This window comes from Tachypleus tridentatus, chromosome 7, assembly GCF_004210375.1.
Source record: "Tachypleus tridentatus isolate NWPU-2018 chromosome 7, ASM421037v1, whole genome shotgun sequence".
In the NCBI taxonomy this organism is placed as follows: Eukaryota; Metazoa; Arthropoda; class Merostomata; order Xiphosura; family Limulidae; genus Tachypleus; species Tachypleus tridentatus.
Window position 1 is genome coordinate 134,919,564 of NC_134831.1, and position 12,132 is coordinate 134,931,695.

Sequence of the window (12,132 nt, forward strand, 5' to 3'; positions counted from 1 at the left end):
ATCAATTTGTTAATGTGAATGGAACAAAATCAAGCAGCAATGTTTGCCATAACAAATACCTCAAAAATATTATCTTCATACCAGATAACAGGAAAAACTCTAGTATAATAATGAACATCCTGTGAAATGAGAAACAGAGTTAATCACAACAGGTAGTATAATAGGGAAAAGAAAAAAAAATTGTGGCCTCTCTTACTGCCCAAGTTTTCTGGAGGAAGGCCAAATAGGAATATAAAGAGTCCTCCAGGAAAAGAGAAACACTTGACAAGAACTATTAATGGTAAACATATTTGACCATTTATTCCTGAAGTAAAAAAGAAGAAAATATGTCTTCAGGTAAAGATGGTATTGTAAACACACTGCAAAATGTTCAAAAGGGAATGATGCTAGAAATCTAAAACAGACTTAAGTCCTACTCAGAATAACACTGAGGCATTTGTGAATGACATAAATGAAATAAGGAGGAGAACCTACTGTGGTAAATTTGTGATTAAGTCACACCTGAAGGTACTCAAGAGTTGTCTAAAATAGCAAAACTTATTGAGATAGTATGACACCACTGAGAGACAAGAACCCATCAAATGTGTCTCTTATAGCATGACATTGTGAGAATTGCATCACAGAAAGAAGTTACCATCTTCAAAACAGATACAACATATCTGGCAGAAGGACAAGTTGAAAGAAGTAGAAGCACTTGAGACCCTATGGATTGTAAAACCAAAGCTGATGGGTGAATAGTACCTTGATATATGTGATACTGAGTAGGCACCAGCTTATACTTGGACATATGAAATATCCAATACAGAGAAAACAAAATGAGTGGTACAAAGAGTGTGAGTCAATGCTATTAATAGAACTATGCAAATATAAACCAATAATTTGTGTAATGATGAAAATTGATATGTAGCTTTGAATGAATTCATAAAGATGCAATCTAAAGCCAGACTAAAAGGAAGGGCTATGAATTAATAAATTACTCCCCAATCTACAGAACAGAAATAGATGTGAAGGTTTGTGAATCACAATATTTGATACTGAATTGAAAACAAGAAGTCCACATTCCTTAAAAGATGTAAATGAGAAGTTGTGTGAAATGGAGGAAAACCATTGTTTGGGTTGTGATTTCCCTCCCTACTTGTACCACCTTTTTACAATAGAAAGGAGCAAGAAACATAAGAAGTATAGAGATGAGCAGCAGCTGAATTGTGCAATGCAGAGTTATGACTAGTACTACCTGAATATCAAACAGTAGAATGAGGTCATGAAGAAATAGATGAAATCACAGCCTTAATCAACTCCTACTTTTGAGTTTTCATGACTGAGAAACCAATTCAGGAGAAATGCCATAAAAAACAAAAGGATTCCAGAAAGTAACCCAAAGGTGGTTATCAGCAATGCAAGCATGGAGGAGATGAATCCCCTTCAAAATAGCTTATGATCTAACACACAAAAAACCTGCAAGCCATGCAGAAACAGAAACCAAGTCAGTAAATGCTTCAAACAAATAAAACATGTAACCTGATAATTGCTCCTGAAAAATAAAAAGGAATGATGAGAATGAAAACAGGTTACAGCCAATATAGTCAATAACTAAGCAGATGAAGAAAGCTACAAAATCATCATAATTATGGCATGCAGAACAAATATGCAAATACTGACATGACAGAAGAACACTATGTGGACAAATTCCCTACAAACACAATTTGTGATTTAGTTTCAGCATATAAATGAAATAAAAAGGATTCCACTAAAAGGCAAGAAGAATAAGAAATACATGGCAAAAGATGTCATTCAGAAGCATCTTGATTTCTAAAAGTATTAGCTGCAATTTGAATGTCAGGAAAAGAGGGAAAGAAAATGCTACCAATATGATATCCTGTAACAACACACTGGATCCCTCAATGAAATAGAAAGAGGTTCAACATGTCAAATGTTACATACCTGGGAAGAAAATGTAAATGAATTCACCAGAACCCTCATCAGGAGTAGGGCTGGCTAGTAAATCCTGCTTTTCAGATAAAAGTGGGAAAGCCTGAGCTGAAAAAAACTAGCTTGTTCATGAATAAAAGAAGAGAGTATTGATTCATACTATTAGCATCCAAGACACCTTGTTACTTGTCAAAGTCAAATCCTAAAGACTTGACAAATGGCACAAATACATTGACTGATAAATGCTACCAATTTAGTTACAAGAATTCCATGAATGGCTTAGGAAGGCTGCTGAAATAGAGTTTCACCAGATACAAAAAGAGCAAAATCAGAAACACAATCATATGGAGGATTGAATGAAGCAGAAATAGAAGTATTTGCTTCACAAGTAGCATCAATTTCAGAATACGTCATGGAATAAAAAAGATCTCACAATGTAGGAAACGTGATTGTTAACAAAGAAATCTGAGATGAGAAAGCAGAGAATTATGAGAGAGTGACATATGCTATGCATTACATAAATTACATACAGAAATCCTAAATCACATTTTGGATACAGCATGAGTTCTAGGTCAACAAGGAAAAACTTTCAGTATTTCAGATTCAAGTCTGCCTGATTTTTTTTCTTATTGCACTAAGTATCAGTAGTTGTACATTTCCAATAATTTCATGACCTGATATAAACTCACAAAGAATTTATTATAAATTACATAACATAATTTACTAACTCTTGTATCATTCTCATAACAACCCTCTATACACGGTTGTTCTTTTCCTGCATACACTTACATATTATAAGCATAAGAAGTGTCACTTATCAGAACAAACTCAAAGTTTGATCCATGTTTGCATAGAATATAGTTTAAAAGGGAAATCTACCACAAAGAGTGACCAGTTGTTCATAAATGGTCATATTTTCTCATAGTAAATAACTATGTTGAAGAGATTCTACCCAATCATTGGATGTGCTTGTTACTGGATAATTTTTCCTTTATTTGAATTTTTCTTCATTTTTCAGTACTATCAAATAAAACATATTAGAATTTTATGAAATTTATTATATGCCACTGGTCTACCACTCTGCTAGTTTCAAAGCCATTTGATTGATTTATTGTACATAAGTTAAAGAATATCTATTACATCAAGACAAAAAGAAGAAATCCTGTTGTTCATGAGAATCTCAATTTGTTTCATTATAGCTTCTTCACAGCTTATCCATTTTAGTATTTCCTTCATAACACTCCTCATAAATAGAATGATTACAGATAATTCTGTGTTAATACTTCTTCTTGCATACTTAGTCGACTTGGTATCTCTTTGGGAATGTTTTCAAGTTATCTAATCTCAGTTATTTATAGTCTTTATGTTACTTTTATACTGAAATGTATTACACTAACATAACAGTAAATTACAAAATTGTAAATCAATGATTTACAAGCATAATGTTGTAAGTTCTCCAAAATGAAACTACTTCATAATGCTTATCAATCATTATTTGTCAAATTACTGTAAGTCATAATATTGTAAGCCTATCCACTTCTTCTTGAAATGACTTTCACACTAAAAGGATAACTTAACATGACATATAAGCAGGCTATCATATATTTCATGTTTTTGACTAAGCGTTACAACACTAAGTTTAATGAGTTGACAAACTACATATATGAACTCCAGCAGTAATAAGTTGAATTAATTACAATATTGGTATTTTTTTGTTTTAGGTGCTACAGCCAATAAAATTCAAGACAATAAACAACATAGAATTAAAACTATCATAGTTAAAAACATTATTATAAAAAAAATTACTTGAAAGATTATATATACATATATAAAAAAAATTCTTTTTTAAAGACTATTTTTCAACAATTACTCAGTTATTCTGGAATTCCTTAGAGGTAAGTACTGTTTCTTTTATGGATTTTGTGCAAATCTGCATGAGGGCTGTCTGAACTAGTCATCCATAATTTAGCAGTGTAAGACGAGAGTGAAGGCAGCTAGTCATCACCATCCACTGCTAACTACCGGGCTACTTTTTTTACCAAAAAATAGTGGAATTGACTGTCAGTATTTACACCCCCATGGCTGAAAGGGCAAGCATGTTTTGTGTGACAGTGATTTGATCCCATGACCCTCACACTACGAATCAAGTGCCCTAACCACTTCGCTGTGCCAGGCCAGGCAAGTACTGTTTTGCATTATATTTATGCTAATATTTATAACAAACTATAATTACCAAAGGTAATATAGGTTCCTGCAAAATAAAATCCTTTCTAATAATGTGTAGCTCTGTGAAATTTCTAATAATTATAGGAAGTTTGGTACAAATAACAGATTTAATAAATTTACAAGTTACTCTTCAGTCTGGTTTCTACAGTTAGATTATGTTTCTTCACAAATTATTAATAATTATGCAAATGATAATAAATAAATCATATTCTGCATTAGTAAAACAATACAAGCAGAATACTGTCTTTGTAAATGATTTAAATTGCTTACATCTGATAAGTTTGATATAAAAACAAACCTATACATGTTGTTAATTAATATGATCATATTTAGTGAAAGATGTATTATGTGTTACATATACATTTATGTTTCATAGAAATACAACCACTCACAAAAATACATGAATAAACATGCACACATACATAAGTAAAATATCAAGTTTAACTTGAACAGTAAGTATGCATTTGTATATGTGCCACATCATGAAAAACAAGTGCTCTTGTCTTATCAAGCTTTTAATTCCAGTATGTGAATTTGTAAACCTGTACCACTGTTATATTGTTATTACTTCATATTACTTGCATTCCTCATTTTTGATACTGTACAAATTAGTTAGTTCTAGAAGAGTAGAGCACACAAAGCTCTGGTTAGGCTTATACTGATATACATGCAATTTCTTAAATTCTTAAAAATTGTAAAATGAATATCTGTTTGGCAATTATACTAAATAAAATTAACTGCTGTAAAATACTAAAGCTAGAAGTAAATTGAAAACAATCTTTCTACCTTTTGATCAATATTCTGACTCTCCACATCAGTTATTTCTCCACGAAACACATATGCATACGTTTTATTCTCACTTTCAGTTTCCGTTTTGAAATCTCCTTCACCAGTTCTCACTTTCATTGTGAAGAATAAACTGTCAGGTGGCAAGTCCATGACAGTCACATTATTGAATGTTGGCTTTACATTGACAAATGAAATTTCAGTGTCTTCGGCACTATATCTAATGATCGCCCCAATCACAAGTCCTATAAAAATATTAATTCATTGATAACAGTATTAAAACACCATATCTGACAGCCTTAACTAGTCACTGTACAACTCAAGAGTCAGAAATAAATAATCAGCAGTTTTAATTCCTAAACATGGATTCACGATTATAAGTGGTTATTTTATGTTCATTTTACAGATAAGTTTAACACTGAAACAGAATTCATGTATACTTTCAGAACTAAAAAAAGTTATAATTTATCACTCTTGCACCTACTTTCTTTATTCTTTAACATGTTGTCTAAAAAACAATAATTCAACTTTAGCTAAAATCAAATTTCCATACTAACATGTAACAACCATGTTTATTTTTTTCAAGGAAACACTTTCAAACAGTAATATCTGGTTGTTTCTCTCAGAAATATAAAACTTGTATTAAAAAATATATACTAAATACAACAAAGATAGATAAAAGCATAACAGAAAAATGTAATAAAAACACTACAAGAACAGTATTCATATGCTATCAACATTAAATTGTCACACTGTAGAAAAACAAAATTAGTTTTAATAAAGACAATGTTGAAAAGAATATTATTTATGTTAGTACAATATTCGTTATTCAATGCTCAAGTATATTTTTCATTATTCTACCTGTTAATGGAAGTTAGACTAGAACACATTTCACCTGATGTTTAGGAATAATTTATATATTTCATTACATACGTCAGTGAAACATTGAGTGAAATTAATCGCACATCATTACTATAACTCAAGATACATCACACAAATAATATCAAGTATGTTAAGTACCAGTCAATACTAATAGACTAAAGACCGAAACACAAGATTCTACAGCCAGTTCATATTTAATGATTATTCACACATGATACAATTAATAAAGAAACTCGCTCTGTGTCAACATTCGAATTGCAGAGTTAATCTAAGTAACGTAGCGTAGCTTTCGTAAAAGAAAAAGAAACGCAAATTCTGGAACTCACCATAGATTATGGCGAGGCCAGTTTCATGAAGAAAGCGAGCTCGTTTGCGCTTGAAAAGCCAAATTGTACAAACTGTTAAAATTAACAAACATACATATGCAAGAATATTTTCCGAGTCAATTCGATGAATTCCCCTCGCCTTTTCATCTAATTTAATATCTGTAAGCGCATTTGCATGAACATAACTGAAAGTTACTATAAGACAGAAAACACTGAATAACCATGTATACATTGTCACCATCTTCGATACTCAAGACGATCGTTACTTCACTGCCACCAATATATTGCTATCATAATCTCACATCGTCAAACAAATAATTTACTTCTACTAACTTATAATCTGCATTAACACTCCTACGAAAAAAATATTTACATCCACTAAAGTGATTTTGGGGCTTATCAGGCCCCATATATTTTTCCAATTGAAACACAGTGATTTAGCAACATTCATTACAAACAATTTTAGAATGGCTCTGACAAACATTTTTTTTACAATTTGAGCAAACAATTTTCGACTGTCTATCTTTTGATCTGCCGCACAAATGGCATCGTCCTCTTTTTGCCCTCTTTGCAGGCGGTTCACATGAGGTTGTTTTGTCATTATCTTTGCAGTAAATATCTTTGATTTCAAGCACCAATTGCCGGATAAATTCTCTTTTGGCTCTTGATTTATGTTGACGAAGAAATTCTGGATGTTTTGTCGAGTATAGAACGAAAGCATTGTACGCAGCAAGATCTAGAATGTTATAGAATATGCAGACTGACCAGCGCTTTGATCGCCTCTTTGTTGTATAATATCTCACCAGTTGATCGAGAGTGTCGACACCTGCCTTCGTTGCATTGTAAAGATTGACGATTTCGGGCTTTCCATTCTCTTCTACTTCACCAGACTGATGCTGAGAACTCAGTAGTAGCACATATTTTCCTGGTTTGTCTGAGTGCCTGAGAAGAGTGATGTCGTCATGGTAGAAAAACTTTGGTGATAACTCTCTAGATTTTGCATTTATTTCAGGAGGCAGGAAGGTTCTTGATTTCCGTATGGTTCCAACAAGTCCTGTTCTTTTTGTTCGTAGGTACTTGGCAAGTGTCATTGTTGTGAAGAAATTATCTGTCGTTATTGTCCTTCCTTTTCCAAGAAATGGCTGACTCAGTTCTCTGCCTATTCTTTCTCCTTGATTTGTTTCTGTCGTATTTCCAACCTTTCCAGTATAAATTTGAGCGTTGAGGAGGTAACTTGTCTTTGCATCTGTTAGGCACCAAATCTTTATTCCGTATTTGCCTGCCTTTGTCGGAATGTATGTTCTGAAGCCAACTCTTCCTTTGAAGCTACATAGTTGTTCATCCACTGTCAGGTATTCGCTTAGGTTGTAACTGTTTTTGCAATTTTCAATGAAAAAATTCCAGACTCCAGAGATGGCGGCATCTTTGATTTCTCTACTTCTTTGAGAGTGGATGTCAAATCTGATTTTTGAGCACATTTTTTTGAATTTGTCTTGTGCAATCAGTTTTCGCAAAAATGGCAAACCGAATTCGGTTGAAAACATTTCGTCTATCGATGCATTTTTGGATTTGCTTATTCCAAGGAAAAGATTAGCTGCGATCCATTTCCAGAGGTCTTCTTCAAAAATTGGTTCTTTCATGACGGTGTTTGTTGAGTGAATGATCTGTTCCATCATATTATCAGAAATGAAAATTTTGAATTTTTCGAATGGTGTAGCGACTCTTGAATATATTGAGAGCTGCGGTTCTCCTGTTGATCCTTGAAGGTGTTGTTGAATAACTAAAATTCTTATCTTTGGACAAAAGTTCGTTCACTGGCATCGTAGTAAGATCTTCTTGATTACTTTCTTCACTTTCAGAAGGGTACAGCGCGATTTGTTCATCATTTTTGGCTTCAGAAGGATCATCATCACAACTTTCAGAGTAGTCTTCGACATTATCATGTTCACTTTCATCGGCGGATGGTTTTGTCAGTAAATGCACAGCTTCATCAAGAGATATCATTTTTGACACGGTTTGAAGATTTCAGCTCCTATATATATAGGATTTGTGGATTATTCTAGAATATTCTAGAAGCTTTAAGAATATTCTAGATTATTCTATCTACTTCTGTAAAGTTTCTAGAATGTTCTAGAACAGGCGTGGGCAAACTAGGCAATAATCAGGACCGTCTAAAATTATTGTTGGAGTAGAGTTATTATCCTAAATATCCATCTTTCGAAAAGAAGTTGTAAAATTAATATATTTTTACTATAATTTGCTTTTTTCAGTTGCCCAGGCCTGTTCTAGAATTATTCAGGAAATAAATAAAGTCATTTTTATGTTTTTTGATCTGGGGCCTAATAGGTCCCAAAATACCCTTAGTGGATGTTTTTAAAAAATTTTTAAATATTATTTCGCAAATGTCTGAAAAGTCAAAATATTATTGATCCTTAAAATATAAAGGGATAGGGTCAGTTAATGGCAATTTCATTTAAATACAAAATTATTAGCCTAATATTAATAACCTTTCAAGTTGCTCTGGGGCCTATTAGGCCCCAATTTTCGTAGGAGTGTTAAAAGGTGTTATTTTACATGTGAAGTCAAAGTATTTAATTTCTGAAACACGTTTCTCATATTACAAGTTTGTGTAACTGTCAGTATCAATTATAATATAAACAAAGAACATAAAGTTCAAACACGCAGGTGTCCACGGAAAAAAAAGAAATGCCATCGTTATAATTATTATCATCCATACATATATATAATTGTATTTATTAACGAAATCAACCCATGCGATTTATTTCTTTGATGATTCATGAAAACCACTGTTAATCGTCAAAATCTAAGGACAGGTGCACCTGAACCAAGAGACTATTACTGTACAAATACGTATTACTCTTGAAACCCTCAGCGAATAACACCAATAAATGGCCACAAATCGCTGAAATTATGGCAAATCTCATATAGGCCATATCATATCGTGAAAATAGTTCATATTTTGGAAAACTGTTAAAACCAAAGAATTATGTTCTTGTTATTTAATACAGGGTAAATGACTACATTTCAACTTCAAACATGAATAATATTTTATGCCCGCCTAGGTATAATAAATGTCTGTTTATCTGTTGTAAAGCGCAAAACTATGCAAAAGGCGGCCATTTGTACTGTGTCACCACAAGTATCGAAAGCCGGTTTTTAGTATATAAACTTTTCAGACTTATCTCTGAGCTATTAGAAATCTCACTGAAAAGGAACTAAAAAAACATTTTACATCAAAAAGTAAACAATTTTCAGGTATAACCATTAAAATAAATATCGTTATGGGAAATTTGAATATTTGACATAAAACTTATTTATTTTTATAGGTTTTGGTTGCTGTAACGAGATATGCAGGCGTATTATATATATGTTTAGCTGCTTCATTAATTATTTTAAAAAAAAATCTGCTATTTAGTTTCCATGTAAGGGCAGCTAATTGTGGTACAGCGAGTTGTTGATATTGGCTTGTTCCAGTTACTTTGTTTCTCTGTTCTATTTAGCTGATAATGTTATATTCTGCCGGAGAGAATGTTTTAGTAATATATAGCACTGAGTTTACCTGTTGAATTCAGGCGTGTTTTCTTAGTTCACTTCTACTTGGTTCTCATCATAACTAGGCGGGAGAGAAAACTGACGAGCTATTCACGGGTCTAGTAGAGACGACTGTTCATTTGTATATGCGCGTACACACATACATTAACTATTTTCGTGTGTGTGATTGAATAAAAAAATATCCCACTTTCCTTTAAACGTGTCCAATGTTTATTTCTCATGTAAATTAAGCCTCAGTCACATTAATGATCGAATATGCTGTTACTTGTGAATTTTTCTGATACATACAAAGAAGTTAGTTCTCCTGAAAATACAACAATGCGTTAAAAAGATGCATATAAAATTACTACAAGAATGACGGGCAAACACCATTAGTTCTTTACTGGTATAGTGAATAAATAAAGTAAAAAGAATAAATGAACAAATTACATAGTTATTTAATTAACAAACAAATAAATAAATGAAAACTATCAAATACAAAGAAATAGTTACACAAAGTTTGGAAAAGTTTTTAATAGATTTTGTTGTTGTTTTCTTTATACAAAGCTACACAATTGGCATTCTCAAATAACTAATTCCCTTTCAATTATTAGATAGACTTGTTAAATAACAGGAAAGTTACAAAGTAAACAGAATTGATAAAACTTGATTAAGCGTTACGTTTTATGATAAATAAATAGATTGGACACATGTGATAGAAAATGAAAACATTTTTTATTATGGACAAAACAACAAAGAAACAACATGTGCAGTCTTGAGATAAAGGGAAAACCACCTCTGCTGTATCAGGAGTGAGTTAGCAGCTCTCTTTTTTTCAAGACAGATTTTTGTTGAATCAAGCACGAGGAAAAAGAAGTAGAATTCTGAAATATAGGAGTTCGATCTTGCAAGAAACTTTGCATACTTTCACTTATGATAATGACCCCATGTGCCTGGTCATTGCTTACATTACTAAATACTGTACCTGTAAAAACTTGTTTAGCACAGTTGGTAGCCTACAGCTTTATTCCCTTTTTATATCGTCTCTATTCAAAGAGTTTGAAGAAATATAGAAAATATTAATATATGGTATTATTGAAGTTTAATGGCTCCAATGGCTCAGCAGTAAGTTTTAAAGCTTATAATACTAAGTACCATATTTCGGAGGCCCGGCATGGCCTAGCGCGTAAGGCGTGCGACTCGTAATCCGAGGGTCGCAGGTTCGCGCCCGCATCGCGCTAAACATGCTCGCCCTCCCAGCCGTGGGGGTGTATAATGTGATGGTCAATCCCACTATTCGTTGGTAAAGAGTAGCCCAAGAGTTGGCGGTGGGTGGTGATGACTAGCTGCCTTCCCTCTAGTCTTACACTGCTAAATTAGGGACGGCTAGCACAGATAGCCCTCGAGTAGCTTTGTGCGAAATTTCCAAACAAACAAACAAACCATATTTCGGTGTCAGTGGTAGGTACAGCACAGGTAGTCTATTGTGTAGCTTTGCACTTGACAACAAAACAAACAAATTAAAATTTATTGTGATTTTTTATTTAATTTCTGTAGCCTCTGGATTATTTTTGATTTTCTAATGGTTTTAATTTTATAATTTATTCTAACTTACGAGTTATAATAATTGGGTGAGAAATAGACTTATTTCATTAATTTAATAAACAGGCCAGCTTGACAAGTTGTTAACATATTAAACTGTGACCCCTGGTGTTTACAGTTCGTACCCAATTGCCATAAAATCACGCATGTAGTTTGAAGCTGTGAGAATGTTACTAATGACAATCAAACCCACCACTACTCGATTACAGTGGTCCGAGAGTTGGCAGTAAATTTTGTTAGCTTATATCTGTCAACTCTACTTTATCAGTTCACGTTAGAGTTAGCCAGCGCATGTGGTTCTGTTATTGCGTTGCGCTAATTTCTAATACAAACATACATTTAAATAAGATAGCTGTTGTACATTATGGATCTTCGTTCTTATTGCATAAGTAAAAACTTTTGTCATTAAACGAATTAGTTAAATAGTATTCTATCTCTTATTGTGAATAAAATCTCGCCATTTTTCTGATTTAATAAAATATCAACAAAACAGCTTAAGTACATATCAATAAAATGTAACAAAGAGTACTCAGCCAAAAAATATACCGAAACAATGCTGTGTTATTTGGTAAAAAAGAGAAATAACAAAGCATTTCAAGTTGCGTGGATAATTGTTATTAGCTATATTATGATGTGGTTTTTTTTCAAGTTTAGTGTAGTAGAAATTTTAAAGCATTCTTCTCTAAATAAAATTTAGCTGTGTGATAAAATAACAAAGCATTTCAAGTGGTGTGAATAATTGTTATTGGGCTATATCATGATGTTTTTTCTCCATGTTTAGTGTATTCGAAGTTTTAAAGCATTCTTCTCTAAATAACATTTAACTGTT

At 32.6% G+C, this 12,132-nt stretch overlaps 1 protein-coding gene across 4 annotated transcripts in view; it reads right to left on the bottom strand.

The window, feature by feature from the left end:
- Nucleotides 1–12,132, bottom strand: part of LOC143256655 (sodium/hydrogen exchanger 6-like) — a 49,023-nt gene that overhangs the window by 31,286 nt on the left and 5,605 nt on the right. For 3 of the 4 annotated variants that reach the window (XM_076514146.1, XM_076514145.1, XM_076514147.1), the window contains exons 1-2: nucleotides 6,150–6,416; nucleotides 4,942–5,186 (exon numbers count right to left, since the gene is read on the bottom strand). In XM_076514146.1, the coding sequence (XP_076370261.1) occupies nucleotides 4,942–5,186; nucleotides 6,150–6,390 (486 nt within the window). In that variant the 5' untranslated portion in view covers nucleotides 6,391–6,416. Of the gene's footprint in view, nucleotides 1–4,941; nucleotides 5,187–6,149; nucleotides 6,417–12,132 lie in introns of those variants that run through there. The other variant, XM_076514148.1, reaches the window with a different exon arrangement.